Genomic DNA, 15,694 nt, shown 5'->3' with positions numbered 1-15,694 from the left:
AACACGTTTTCACGTGCAAAATAAGGATGCATACAGGTTTTGTTCAAGAAACTGGGTCACAAAGGGAAAAATTCCAAGTCTCCATTGGGAGAAAGAAGAGGACTTCAGTTCTAACAAATGGATGGTAACAGGTCTGCCAAAACTACTTGCATCTGACAACCTCTTCTGCAGAGCTTTTATACAATGAGCTAACTTCAGGTAAGAAATCACCAAGCCCACTGACAGAAAACATTTGATAGAAACCTTCTGACAGGGTATGACAGTGCAACTACAAAACAAAATCAGTATGGAGGAGGTGACAAAAGGCACAGGTAAGTTCTGTCAGATCCCATCCCAGTGTATTTTTTCTCATTGCTCTAAGCCAAGAGAGTAGTAGACTTACAAGTTTGCTCCAGAAATCTCCAGGAGAAGCAGACAGCTCTCCTCACTTTCTTAAGCGCTCAGGGTAACATCAGCACACATAGCTAGCACCTCAGGAGAAAGAACAACTTTGAGACATGACAGGACAGATGTGGGCAGTTTTGAAGAACTGCTCTGCTTAATATCAGAGCTCAAAGCCAACAAGTTATTTTCCTTCCTCCTTAAGTTTCATGCTTGAAACACAGAAAGAAATGGAAAAAAAAAGAAATCAAGGAACATGTCAGCTTTAAGGAACAAGCAGAAAAGGAGGTAGCACATGTTAAAAGATATCAAGCCACAAAAAGCAGAAATGCAGATGAATCAAGAATTGGCAACAAGCTAATACCACACGTGAGATGATGGCCTCAAAAACAATGGCATTTTGTAGAGCGGAAAACAGACTGGGAACTAAGAAATTGCCCTTAGATATTTACTGAAAAACTACACGAGAAATAAGAACAAGTTCCATCCAACAAAATCACTTGAAAGAAAAGAGCTGGGTTGTTTGGAGCACAGCATTTAAACTCGGTCACAGGCAACACAATAGCCATGAGAGGCTTTGCTTTTGCTCTGTTCTCACTAATGCAACTTCAAGAGTCAAAACACTCTAAGAACATGGATATTCTGCTAGTCTGATGGGTTGAGTCCAAGGAGTGAGAGGAATTTGTCATAAGGTCTTCTTAAAGAACTTACGCAAAGAAACTGTAAAATAACATACTGCTGAAACCTGTCAGTTCTTCTCAATTGGGGAATTTAAAAGCACAAACATTTTGAAGAAATCTTTAAAAAAAGAAAAACATGATTCTGTAGCTGCTTCCTAAAACTCCATCAGCTTCCTAAAATCTCAGTTTCCATAATGCTAGAGACACTTATTTCACGAATCAAGATTAAATTGTTGTGGTCTATTTCTACTGCATCCTTATTAAATACCTGTCTGGCAATCGTCTTGGCCAACGTCCTCCGTCAGATTCTGCAAGAGAATAGGAATGAATACAGTTTAATAAGATCATAATCTCCATTGTTCAGTAACCTTTTAACCTCTATTCCATATTAATATTCATTTTCACTACTTAAGGAGCATTTAGCTGAAACTGCAGAGGCTTTTTGTTTTGGGTTTGTATTTACCAAAACAACTATACTTGCAAATGTATCTAAAGAGTTCAAGGATAATCTGCAAGTAATTTGAAAAATATTTTTAAACACTTTTTTAAACTCAAAAAAACAAACAACATCTGAAGAGTAGAAGTAACCATGCATTGAATGGGCAATTTTGCAGGGCTTTTTTAAAAAAACTCTATGAATAAATGCCATATTAGAAAATCTGAATTTAGCCTTTACCACAGTAGTGGCACTGCTTACGGCTAAACACACACATGCCAAAAAAAAAAAGCCCGGTTAAAACTCAGCTGGATAACTTGGAAACAAGTTATCTTTTTTTTTCCCCTTAGGAAATGTCTTATCCACCACATTTGCAATGTACAAACGGAAGGCATAAGTGTAAGAAGGATTGTCATCACCTGATCATCAAGGAAAACTTGTTTGGGGAAAAAACTTCAAATCCAGTGTTGCACGGAACGTGGCTAAAACTCCACTCTGAACCCTGGTGTATAACCTGTCAGCAGTAGTTACTGTTTACTGCAGTTCCCAGATTCAAAACCCACAGCCTCTCAGCCAGACAAGCAGCGATAGTTCTTAGAAGTGCAATCACTAAAGGATTTCAACCACAAAAACATTCTGACCTATAGCCCTAGCAATTCCACCAAGAGAAAATGGCAAGTCATTACCAGCCTATTGAGAGTGTGGTAAATCTTGTGAATATTTGCCAGTGTTGATAGGTGAGAATTCAGCTGAAAATCTAGAGGAGGGGAGAAAAAAAAGTTTTAAACTTCTTGGTTTCCAGCTGTAACAATCAAGATCTTCATAAATTCTAGTACTTCAATCAAACCGTGACCTGACTATAAAACAAAAGCCAACCCTTTTTCAGCACCAACATTTTCAACACATAATGGAAAACATTAAGTCAAATCTCCAGAAGAAATCCTATATATGCATTCTTCTTAAGGCATGGATGATATCCAGCAAAGCAGAACTATAGCTAAATATGCAACTATATTAAATGTGATAAATTTAAATCATTTACAACTTTCATCCTCAAGATGAGGAATCATTATATAGTTTCCATGTTACTCAGTCTTCCTCTGCCACCTACTCCAAAAGCAATTTAATTACCACCTAACATTCTAAAATGACCACTGAAAACACTGTTTTTTAAAAGATGATGAAACAAGAAATATACTCATATACTAATATACTCATTTCCTTGTAAAACGAAATTACTGGAACACACACAGCTGAAACATGACTTCTGCATAATGAACCCCAAGTCACTATACAGCAGTTATGACCAAAGCCAATAGAACCTAAAATGTGGAACTCTGACACTTCATGAAAGTAGCCCTAACATAGATACTGACTTTGCTTCCTTGTCTCACAAATGAATACTTGAGTTTGCCTCAGCTGATACAAAGAGACAAGCTGGTCCTTCTCTGTTCCATTAAGTCACCTCTTTTTGCTAGAAACAAGTCCAGAATAAAACTAGGTAAGAATTAATTCACCAAAAAGATCCATTTTGATCCAGTCAGAGAGCATGCAAACCAGCATGAGTCTCAGAAGCTGGGCACAGAGCAGTTGAGAGAGGTATAAGACATCAAATCACTACAAAATACTTCCATTTAAAACAAAAGCAAACTGGCAGCCCCACTGGAACTTGGGCAGAAGAGAACACTGACAACACAGAGACACATCCTATTTGGCAAGCAAAACACTGCAAGCAGAATGTAACTCTGCATGCCTGGTGTCACTGCTGTGTGCTAATGGCTGCAGTGCTTCTGCCAGCAAATGTGGCTTTCTCCAGTTCCTCCTAAAAGATACAAGTAAGGAAAAAATGTAATTCCCACATTTCATTTCAAGAAAATGCTCCCAAAATACACTGAAGATGACCCAGGATCTAAGGATGAACAATCTGCATTAAACAGCAGATCCTTGGGAGAGTGGAAATGACAAATTGAAGGAGCACACTTGCTGCACACATCAGTACAGAATTCTCTCAACGTGCTGAATTAAAAGAGATATTTCAAGGAATCACAGGCTCTATTTATTGTCTTATCTGGAGAATCTCATTTCACCAATAATTGCTTATTTCTTACCCTATACTCTCTCATTCCCCATCACAGCAACACAATTTCTGCAAGTCAGATACACCAGAGATGGAATTTCAAACTTCAGATATATTTATCTACACCAAGACAGAAACAGTCTGTCTCCTCTTACTGGAGAGGAGCTGGGGGTGCAGAGGGGAAGACAGGTTGTTATTCTGAGAAGAGCAAGATTAAAATGAGGAAAGGTGTTTTTGCTAATGCCAGCCCAGACGGAGCTCCTCAGAACACAAACATTACAGTTTCCCCTGTTGCATAGCTTACGACCTACAGAGAATGCAGGTCTTCAGAGAAACCAGTGATATCTGGAGCCATCAAGCATCTAATACTAACCAAATATTTCTTCTAAATTAATACTAGGCAGTAATTTTAGATATTATCTACAACAACAGGAAAAAAAGTATTCTAGAAACTAGGATTAAGTCTACTAGGCACTGCCTTGGAAATAAAGCATTCCTAGGCACTTCAAAACACAGCATTCACACCAGAACGTTTCACACATCCATTGGAAACAGTTTACAACTTTAAGCTTTTACTTCAGAAAACCTTACACAATTATGATGGTCTTGGAGGAGCTGCAGCAATATATTTTAGAGCTCTTACACGACAAGCATCACACCTTGGCTGTGCACAGACTGGTATATCCACATGAATACTAAGGCTTCTAGAACAAAACAGGAATCCAAAGTTTTGTCTCTCCACAGGGGACGCTTCCAAAGTGGGGCTGTGATCCAAAAGCAAAAATAAGCTGCTTTGTCAACTATTGGTATAGAAGCAAACATGAGTGGCAGCCAAAATAATTGAGAAATTTAATTACAGCTCAAGTTCCCTTTTGAACTTGGTCACAGTGTTTGTTGTATCCACACTGCAAAGAACAGGCACAAAACTATTCCACAATACTGAGAAGCTATACATCAAAAAAGCTGCTTTTCAATGAACAGCATCTGAAAAATACTCCCTCTCACACTCTTGTGATACCACTCGGAAAGCCAGCAGAAGGCACAGACACACATTAAGCACTGCTGAGCAGCTAGCTGCAGCCGGGCACCTCAAGGCACTTCATCAGCTGCCCAGCCAGCTGCACCTCCAGGAGCTCCGCACCCAGCAGCAGCTGGTACAGGTTCCATGTGGAGGAACCTGTGTGAAACCATTTGTCATCTGAACACAAGAGTTTCAATGCAGATCAACCAGCCTGGAATGATGAAAATGTAACAGCCTTCAGTTGTGGCAGGGGAGGTTGCAGGTTGGACAGTAGGAAAAATTTGTTCTCGGGAAGAGTGGTGAGGCATTGGATGGGCTGCCCAGGGAGCTGGTGGAGTCACTGTCCTTACAGGTACTCAGGAACTGCACTGATGAGGAATGTGGTTAGTGGGCATGGGGTGATGGATCAATGGTTGGACTAGATGATCATAGTGGTATTTTGCAACTTTAACTATTCCAACCTTCTATGATTCTATTCTGCTTTTATTACTGCAATAAAAGGAAAGGAAAAACAACCTGGGATCAAGTGGAGGAAAGCTGCTTGTTTCAGGAATGCTGAAGAAAAGACATGCTATGTTACAAACCCTACGCTTGCTTTTGTTACAGATGCCAGCCTACCTTTAGCAATGGACTGAAGCAATGGAAATCCCAAATGCTATTAAATAGTTTGACATAATCCACAACACAACAGCTAAGGAAAAAAAAAATCTGGATAAAATAATTGCAAATCCATCCAGAAAGGAAAGAAATGCCAGAACCAGCCTCATAAAATGGAACTTCACCCTTATCCACAGTTCAGTGTTAAGAACAAGTACTAACATCTGGGTTATATAACTAGTCCCAGTCACATACAAATTAATTTTAGAAAACAAAAAGATTTAAAATAACCTTTAAAATACTTTAATATTAAAATTTACAAAATTTAGACCTGACAGTTATGACCTGACCAGGAGAGGCAAAGAAGAGAGCAACTGGTTGGGCATTTTTTTTTTATAAAAGTAGCTCTACATCCTTCATTGAGACAAATGTAAGAAATGCAATGAGACACAACATAGTTTATTTCCCCTTCCCCCCACCCCATTCCCCTCCAAAAAAACCTCTCTATATATTTTAAATATAAGCAAATGACAGAAGTGAATGGAAGCTGCATATTTTCTACCTGAAATGTCAAATTCAAATCCATGAAATCACATTTTCAGAAAAATAAATAAATAAATAAATAAATAGTTTTTATCACAGGAAACCACGTGCTGCCAAACTATTCAAATGAGACCACAAATGAATACCTAAAGAGCATTTCTAACTCTGTGCCCACCCACACATGGCACTTACCTGCCTGACACCTGTAGCTTATTTCCTGCTGTTAAAATTATCACTTCAAAGCTCTGACAAACCACAGCCATTGGGTGCACCATCACCTACCATCAACCTGCACCAGCGCCAGATCAGACCAGCAGTAGGCTCCCAGGCTTCCATTAAAAGCTTCTAGATAATGTCAGCAAATAGGAAATCTCTAGTAGCAGTAGGTCTAAATCTACCAGTCTGTCTAAAAATACGCCAGACAGACGTGACACATGAATGCTACAGATGCAACTCTGCGTTAAGAACTTCAGAGTGGAAGGAGTCATTGCAATTTTTATGACTGTAAAGTTCTATACAACAGTATAAATGCTGTCATTTGCTAAAAGCTTCTCGGAAAACAATTAGACAGAAACATACCGGGCAGACTCATGCCCTGAAAATTAGAATGGAATGTTTCAGCTTTTTTTTTTTTTTTTTTTTAATTTAATACAGTTTCTGGCTTCAAACAGCAGAAATGGAGAAAACTTGTAGCAATAGGAGAAATATTAGTCCAAAGTATCACCTCCCTAACTGATCTTGAATAAACCTTACTTATCCAATAAAAGAATCATGTAATCATTATGAACTACATCATAACACGATGTTATGCTCCCTGATCTGCTTACATAAGTGTCCTAATGGCACAACAATTTATACTGACCAATGAGTTTAGACGTTCAGATCTGACGCCTATGTTTGGTGGAAGCCTCCAGTACTTACATGCAGAAAGTAGAATTTCTATATTTGAGTGTAGAAAACAAATGAAAATGTTTTGTCTTCATTTACAGGAAAACAACACACCTAACGACAGAGATCCCCAATTGCAGCACAATAAGCATATGGAGCAGCCAGGAACTGACACTGCATTCCTGCCCAAGGATGAATGAAGTTGCTTTGTGAGCCCACGGCCGACTCGAGGCCACCTTAAACAAAGCGACTCACAGGGACTCCTCCCTGGCACTTGGGTACAACAGGTGTTGGCTCTACAACTTTTACAAGAGGGTTACAGTACAGTTTTTGTTCTAAGACCTTTGCAAGATTGTTACACTTTTGTTTCACCTCTCTTTACCAATCAAAAAGTGAGAGAGAAGGCACAACCTTACAGATCCTTACAGCCTTGTCACAAAGTCCACGCCAGAAAGAAACATGGCACTTTATTCTCACACAGAGTCTTCCTTGAGTACCACAGAATCATAGAATGGCCCGGGTTGAAAAGGACCAAATGACCATCTAGTTTCAACCCCCTGCTATGTGCAGGATCACCAACCACCAGACCAGGCTGCTTAGAGCCACATCCAGCCTGGCCTTGAATGCCTCCAGGGATGGGGCATCCATGATTCAGAAAGAGAGCTCAAGTGAATTCCTACCCGGAGTGCAAGGGCTCCCGATTGAATGGAAGAGAAGCAGGCTGAGCCCTCCTGGCTGTTGTGCCATGCTGCAGGGCACAACCCCTGCGGGCACGTGTGCACCACAGCTCTGAACTCAACACCCAGCACTGCTGATGCCAGCACAGCACGAATACATGTGTGAAAGCTTGCACGTGTCTTCCAAACCCTACACCCTAAAACATCCTGAAGCAAGACAGTGGTTCATACTATTAAAATAAAGCCCTGACAACAAAATGTGGCTGAAATGACAGCACACTGAACTTAAAGGGTACCATCTTAACACAAATCTTCGCCACAACATTTGGTATTACATCAGCAGTCACTCACAGTACTTGTAGCAAAGCACTGTGAAACTACTGCACGCTCTGCAGATAGGGAAAGGGAAAAGCACTAATCTTTCCTTCATAGGAACCAATCCTTCTTTCACCCAGGTATGTAATAAGCACCCTGATCTGGAGGCTTGTTTACAGAAAGAGCTACTGAGGTTTAAAGTTCACTGAGAATTTCGGAGCAATTTAAGCAGCAGACATGTTACATAGCCATTCCTTTCCTTTGAATGTCCATTAATCTTTAATTTAATTAGAACAAATCAGAGCTACTCTATCATATACACTTTAAAACAAACTCTGTGCACCGGCTCATGTTTTGTTTTGGTTTTTAGCCAAAGATCTAACACTGTGTGCATTTATGGTGTAATACATCTGTTTCTGTTGCTGCAAATACCACAGCCTGCGTGCCCACTAAATGTGCCCGATAAGCATTCCTAGAGGAGATTCTTGTCAGGATATCATAGAAATGGAATGGCCAGGCACAGATGGAAAAGAATGAATAAAGCTGTGGGCAATTACACCTTTTTTAAACCTATTTCTAAAGCATACATTATAAAATCAAACAGTATTTTAGTGGGCTCATGCTCCTGACATCATGAGCAGAACAGAGGAAATGCAGCTATGAGGCATTTAATACAGAGCTAGCCTGCACAGGTTTGCTGTGTGTACTCATCCACTCTCTTACTCTAGCATCAAGTTCATTCCAAAATAAGTCAATGAGTTAACTTTGTATCACTGGATGCTATGGCCACAGCACAGACTGCCAGCACTGCTCCAAACTTCATGCCAGATTAGGTATCATTTGCCATCCTACAAAGGGTATAAAGCTAATAAAAACTTTGTGTCTTGTGCTCCAGCTAATTCAGCAGAAATGAAACCCTGGTATGCACTGCTAGGATGTCCAGCACGACACGTATCAGTACATCAGGATGAAACTGCAGCAGCCTACAAACAGCTACACCAGGAACAAGCACTGCTGTCCCAGCTGCTTGCTTCTCTCTTCTCTGCCAAAAGCTACAGATTCTATGGCTCTGCCAGCAGCACAGGTCATGGGCATGTTCCTTAATCCACTGCAGGCGAAAACCTACCATGTCGGTTGAGCCAATTTAAGGAACTGGCAAGAGTTAACCCAGATACATTTGACTGGTGGATCAGAGAGTGCTCCTCTGTAGCCCTGCACCAACAGAGCCACAGAAGCTGTAAGCTTCAGCTATGAGCTGCAGCAGTGCCTGTGCCCTCACACACCTGCTACAAATGGCACTGGAACATGGCTCTCACAGCAGTGTATATTTTAAAATCAAATAAAAGTCACTGCATGAACTGGATGTTTTTTGTTGCTTTCTCTTTTTTTTAATCTCTTTATGAGCCAAAATGAGAAATTCTGTTTAATCTCGGATTTACATTTTTAAGAAAAATGTCTAAAATGGACAATACACGAAAAGCATTTATACGAGATCTGCAAGTAGGCAGTTTTAAAATAAGGCTTCTGCTTTAAGTCTTTGTGAGCAGCATTACTTCTTGCAGAAAGACACACATCCCCACCATTAAGGTCTCTAATACCTAAATTGAGCGCAAAAGGTGAGCACTTTCCTAAAATTCTTAACCCTATTTCCCAGCTCTTTGCTCTCCATAAAGCACATTATAGAAATCAAGCGTGATTTCCTCTTCTGCTTGAAGAGGCAAATACATGAACTGGGATGTAACGATGGGGGGGGGAACTATTTTCCCGATTCCAAAGCAAGAGGGAAAAAGTAAAGAAGATAGAAAATTAACAACTCGCCTCAAGTTAGCACAAGTTACCCAGACAAAAACAAACCAAGTACTAAAATAATACGAATAAAATCCCATCCTGATACAAAATAATAAAGAGAAACACTGATAGGAAAGCTGTTTTCTTGCCTTACTCAGCTTATTGCCTTTCATTGACTTACTGCATTGCAAACAGAAACCATCTTTGATCACACTGATTGGAGCTGCAAGAAACTTTTAAGAGAAGAGGAGAAACGGAAAGTTGTGCTTCTCATGTAATGTGGAAAAAAATCACTCATAGAAAAATTGAGCAAAAATGTATTAATGGAATACAGAGGAACAACAAGAAGACTCAACAGAAACATTAATTCTAGTTTCAAGCATTTCCACAGTGGAAAAAAAGCAAAAGAAAAGAATAAATAAAAGAAAAAGAAGTATGAATCTACAGGTAATGATACAAGTTAATTTAGGAAAATTCCTATTGAAAATATCACATATACACATATGGGCACTTCAAGGCTTTGCCATATAATGTGGTGGAAGATGGAAATTGGTGCAAGGGACCTTTTGAAGGAGAAGACAGCAACAGCTGAAGCATGAGCAGCAGTACTCAGTGTGTTCTACGCAGAGAAATTAACAACCACAAATCACTGCACCACCTCCAGCACCCTCCGTTAGGGAGTGCTGGAGTAGCGGCAGCTGCAGCCCACAAGTGCGTAATACAGACCTGCACCTTCTGGTTTTTAGACAGAGGATACTGCAAAGGGAGCAAACAAAAGGCACTTTCCAGAAAAAATATCCTTCTATTTCCAACATAAGGTGGCTGTTTCTGCTTCAGCTGGGAGCATTCGATACCACCACATAACGATAAACATTAAGGTAGACTAATCCAGGACTGCTAAAGACATTACATAACGTCACCGTGAACGGGCTCTGCACCTCCCTGCCCAGTTTCCCCCTCTGAGCAGCACCGAGGGCTCGGGGAGCCCAGGCCCGCTGACGCGCTGCCCCTCATAACGCCTGGCGCCCATTGCCCTGCCCGGCAGCGCGGCCCCCTCTTACCGCGCAGGGCCGCAGCCCCCGCTCGCAAAGCCCTGCAGCGAAGAGCGCCCCGGGGCCGCGACTCCCAACACCCCCCCCCCCTCCCAGGAGGCTGCACAGCACCGGGAGCACCTCGGGGAGCGCGGCGAGGGGAGCCATCCCACACACAGACGAGACCCTCCCAATGCCCCGCACCACCCCCAGCGCCACGACCGGGCCCGGCGTCTCCGCTCGGCCCCGGGGCGGCGAAGCAGCTCGCTGGGGGCGGGGCTCAGGGCGCCACGGTGGACGCCGGGAGTTGTAGTCCGAAGGCCCCCCCGCCCCCAGCCCGCCCGCGCGGAGCAGCGACGGAAGAGCCTCCACCTCCCACAATGCGCCGCCCGTTCCCCCCTCGCAGCCCGTTTCTCCCGCACCGGCCCGAAGGAAACGCTCCGCCCACAGCCCCCCTCCGCGCACGCACCTCTCCCGCGGGGCAGCACCGCCGCTGCCCGCCTACCCTCGTTCCCTTCTCCCCTTCGCGCCGCCGCTCCGCTCGGGCGGCCCGCGGCCCCCAGCCCGCCGTTCTCCCAGCCGGGCCGGGGAAACTGCGTCATAGCCTCCGAGAGCCGCACGGCGCCGCTCCTGCCGCCCCCACTGCTGCACGCCCCTCCCCGCCCGGCCCCTCCCGCCCGCCCGGAGCCTGCCGAGGGCCGTCCCCCGGCCCGCCATCCCCGGCCTGCCCGTCGTCGTCCCCGCGCCCGCCGGCCCGGCGCTCTCCCATGCGAATGAGGCGCCGCTCGGCCGCGCCGCCCCAACCAGTTGCGGAGGAGACGAGCGGGCGGCAGGGCCTGGCGGCAGGCCGGTCAGGCAGGGCCGCTGCAGAGCGGGCGAGGGAGCGCGGCGCGGCCCGCCGCTACTCACTGACAGCGCCGGCATCCGAGTGCATTTTCGTGCGGCGCACACACGGCCCTGCCCGGCCCGGCTCCCGCTGCCCCTCTCCCAATCACAGAGCCCAGGCACGGCCGCCCCCGCCCCGCCCACCGGCGGTATCCATTGGCTCGGGCTGCTCAGGGTTCTGCTCCCCTATTGCTTCAGGCTCCCGCCACTCTCCTTCTGCCTGCCCCGTACCGCCTCCCTCCCCGGCTCTCGCCCTCCCATTGGGTTTGCGGCCGAGCCAACCCCGCCTCCCTTTATTACGATTGGACGTTACTGCTGGCAATCTTTTCTGGTCTTGAAAGCGCGTGCAACGAACTCTACTTTGTGTCAGCCGTGCCTCCGATTGGCAGAGGAACAGAAGGGCCGCGCCCACGGCCCCGTGCGATTGGCTCAACAGGGTGGAGGGCAGGGCCTCTGCTGCGAGGGGCAGAGCTTCCTCGGGCACCGCTGGCGAGGTGTTGCAGAGCCGTGGGGAGTGGGAAGGTGGAGGGTTGCTCTCGTGGGTCGCTTTGGTCGCTGGGGGAGGCGGCTTCGGCGAACCGCAACCGCTTTCTCGATCCTTTCCTGCCGGTCCGAGTCCAGGCTCTGCGCCTTTCCGCCATGCCTTAGCTGCGGCGATTGAAAAGCGAGCGCACGTGGTGTGCGGCCCAAGAACCGCCGCGAGTCAGGGAGGATCCGGCTGGGATCCCGCTCCTCGGCGGGCGCTCACCCACCCGCCTCTCCCCGCAGGAACGCCAGGGAGCAGCTCCGGGCGCTGAGCGGGAAGGCAGCCGGAGGGCGCTGCCGTTCAGAGCGAGCACCGCGCTTACGTCCGTCCAGGGACGGCCCGGCTGCACTGCGCTACTCCGTATTGCAGCGCTGCTGAAAGGAGAGTGCTGCGGCACTGCCTCGGCAGGGTAGTATAGAAATTACCCGCCCACAAATATGCGTATGCTTCCGAAAGGTTAAGTTAAAAGAAAGTGAAGGGCTAACCTTAAGGCCGTTGGCACTTAGAGGCAGTGCATGAGCACGCAGCCTTCAGTTCATTGCTCACACACTTGGTTGTTTTGTTTTGTTTTTAAACGACCCTTAACGACTCGGTGAGGCAGTGAGACGCTCATGTCTTACCTCTCACTGAGTAGAAAACTGAGTAAGAGATCTTGAAAGATCGCATACTAAGACATGGAAATGTTTGAAATTTCAAGCAGTTAAAAACAAGAATTATTTCTTTAGACCCTCCTGCCCCTCTCTTAGCAGTATTTTACAGTATAAATATATTTTACATATTTACATATAGAAGAAATGTGTATGGTAGCTTAAAGCAGCCCAAAGCCATAAGCTTTGTATGTCATCCCAAAGGCTTTTACCCAGTAGGAGCACCAAGTTGTAATTCAGCTGATCTGTTCCAATTCTGGTCTGAGGAGCAATTCCTTTAGGAGTACCCATTTGTCACATTGAAGTACATAGACCACCATTGGTTCAGAATAAAACAACATTCTCTCTCATACAGGCACACTAATCTTCTTTTAACTCTCATGCAGCTGTAAACTGATAATATCTAAAGAAAGGCATCTCATACAGAAAGACAAAGTTTCATCTGAGGACATTTTGACCCTAGAAAGTTTCAGGTTTTTTTTTCCCCCTACTTACATTAGTCTAAAATAAAAGGTAGTATTTGGCTTTGCAAATCTTTCCTTAGACTACACAGCTTCCATCACTACTGCTATTCACAGCTGTAAAACAAACAGCATTAAAGTTCAAAATATTTTTGAATACGTGAATGCCCAAGTATAACCTCTGATCCATAAAACTAGATCTGCAAAGAAATCCATAGGGAAAAACAAAAGAGACATTGTTTTCCACTTCTGCCTGCTAAACAATGGAATGTACGCTGCAGCCAGAACAGGCCAGTCCCACAAGAACCAGCCCATTATACCACATACCTTCACTCCAAACTCAAGAAGGTACAAACCTCCCCTTTGTTACCATGCGGTGTAAAAGCCTCCAGGCAGGGAGATATTACGTCAGCAAGCCCATATTTATTTCCAAGTCCAACTCATTTCTTTACGTCTGAGTTTACAAAACAGAAACACTTTACATAAAGCACACCAATTATTTCATGATTCATCCAGCATTCTCCCAAGGACAGAGACAGTTTAAATGAGTTCCTCTTAATTCTAATTCTTAATCCTCCCAGAATCTTTTGTGTCAATACAACCATTTGGACAGTTAGATACCTTGCAACTGCTAGATCAAAGAGTAAGACTGCCTCTGCCCCACAAAAAAGGTTGTCTAGTTGTTTTGGTTTGTTTTTACCACCAGATCTTCAGTCTCACACAGCTCCCCATCTATGCATGCAAATGTTCCTATCAACACCCAAAAGAGAAATACTTAACCAAGAACTGGAGAGAGACAGGAAATGCATCTACCAATTTACATCCTGCTAGGTCAAACTTAAAACTGCATTCACTTTCAAATGCCTTCACAAAGAGAAAGTGCACTTCTTTTTTTCCCCTGAGAAAGACTGTTGTTTACCTTTCTATATTTGTGTTGCTTTTTTTTTTTTTTTCCTTTTACAATTTTTAATGGTAATCACATGAAAAAACACCATGGACTGTGAAAAACACTGACTAATGTGTAGAGAGAAAAAAACAACTCAGTTTTCTTCTTTTCCACGGGTTATCAAGCTCAAACCTGCTCAAGTCACTGTCTCCCAAATACCTGCATTCACCTTACTTAGAAATAAACTTGAAGACTCATGTCAGGCACCACAATCACAAATCACTACGTGTTTTTGAAGTCAGAGAGGGGAAGAGAACTGCATTGAAAATACGAACATTAACTGAACATTAGCTGAACTTGCTAAATGTTAACAAAGCAAATTAAGTATCAGCAAATCACTTTACAGGGCATTGTAAGAGATGAGAAATTGTCAACCAAGAAACCCAGCAATCACAGTTCTAAATCATTCACAGATATGAAAAGGTAACTAATACCCAACTTAATACAATAATGCTTCTGAAAAAAAAATTCATTTTCAAACCTGCAACAAAGCATTTTAACTGTGTGTTATTCTTGTACATACCGTACTCTGTCAACAGGACACTACTGATCAGGGATAAAAGAGGACCTCAGGTGGCAGAAAGCAGCAGCTGCAGATTATATAACTGCTTTCAAGACACTCCTCAAGTAACTCAGCCCACATTAAGCGACTATGTCCCATGAAATCATGCTATGCTCCTTGCTACTTACTCCACAGATGTATGATTTTGACCCTAAGGGCCCTCCTGTTACACCATGCAAACAAATGTGATATTCATTTCTTCAGGGCAGTTAACACCTCATATTTAATATCCTCAAATTGGATTTCTAGTTCCCTTCAACTTCAGTTTGAGATTCTTAAAATGATCTACTTAACTAGTAATTAGAATGTTTAAGCAGCCAAGATTCAGAGAACAGCTCTGAATTTCTGCCTGAACCCTGGAGGCACCTCAAATCAACCAGCACCTCTGTCTGTGACCACAAAGGTCCCTTCCTTTAAGAGGCCTGAATGTTTTCCGCATCTGTTTCAGTGAGCTGCACCTGCCCACTATAGCAGAACCAAACTCATTTGTTTTACTAACAGCAAGTCCAGCTGAAAACTGAAGGGTGCTCACAACTTTGTTTTAGGAAGCTTGTAGCTGCAACGCCCCTGAAAATAGAAAATATAAATTTCAGATCCTTCCTAGCCCAAGAGGTCTGAGCTGATCGCCCAGGTCTCAGGGTGCTCTGTCACAATCCCTGGACTACTGCTTCTGAAGCTGAGCTTGCTGTACACACATTAACATCAAGGGCCCAAAGTGGAAATGTACGTAAGAGGAGTATGGAGCCTCCACTCTGCTGAAGAATCCAGTACAGTTCCACTCAGAATTTTCTCTCTCACACATTAGAGACCTTCTTTCTTATTCTGAGATACAGTTAGGCTTCTGACAAAACACCTCTTCCTGTATATCCCTAGAAACTTTAACCTACACAGAATGTCAGGGAGGATGGAATTAGAAGTACTACCAAACACACTGTTTGGAAATCATAGAATGGCCTGGGTTGAAAAGGACCACAATGACAATCTAGTTTCAGCCCCCCTGCTACGTGCAGGGTCACCAACCACCAGACCAGGCTGCCCAGAGCCACATCCAGCCTGGCCTTGAATGCCTCCAGGGATGGGGCATCCACAACCTCCTTGGACAACCTGCTCCCAGAGCTTTTGCTGACAGGAAGAAAAAAAAAAAAAATCAAGTATTTAGAAAATAAAACATGATTTTATACGCTATCTCTGAAGATACAGTTGAAGACACCCACATACATTTTATTTCGTAAC

At 44.0% G+C, this 15,694-nt stretch overlaps 1 protein-coding gene across 9 annotated transcripts in view; it reads right to left on the bottom strand.

Moving 5' to 3' along the window:
- The window catches only part of DCUN1D4 (defective in cullin neddylation 1 domain containing 4), a 36,946-nt gene extending 25,486 nt beyond the window's left edge, over positions 1–11,460 (bottom strand). For 3 of the 9 annotated variants that reach the window (XM_052683379.1, XM_052683380.1, XM_052683381.1), the window contains exons 1-3: positions 11,344–11,460; positions 2,184–2,254; positions 1,330–1,369 (exon numbers count right to left, since the gene is read on the bottom strand). In XM_052683379.1, coding sequence (XP_052539339.1) covers positions 1,330–1,369; positions 2,184–2,254; positions 11,344–11,368 — 136 coding nt within the window. In that variant the 5' untranslated portion in view covers positions 11,369–11,460. Of the gene's footprint in view, positions 1–1,329; positions 1,370–2,183; positions 2,255–10,575; positions 10,692–10,903; positions 11,058–11,343 lie in introns of those variants that run through there. The other 6 variants (XM_052683374.1, XM_052683375.1, XM_052683376.1 and 3 more) reach the window with 6 other exon arrangements.
- Between the last annotated feature and the right edge of the window lie 4,234 nt (positions 11,461–15,694).

This window comes from Tympanuchus pallidicinctus, unplaced genomic scaffold (assembly GCF_026119805.1).
Source record: "Tympanuchus pallidicinctus isolate F22 unplaced genomic scaffold, pur_lepc_1.0 scaffold2, whole genome shotgun sequence".
Classification (NCBI taxonomy): Eukaryota; Metazoa; Chordata; class Aves; order Galliformes; family Phasianidae; genus Tympanuchus; species Tympanuchus pallidicinctus.
This window is presented reverse-complemented; position numbering and strand designations above follow the sequence as displayed.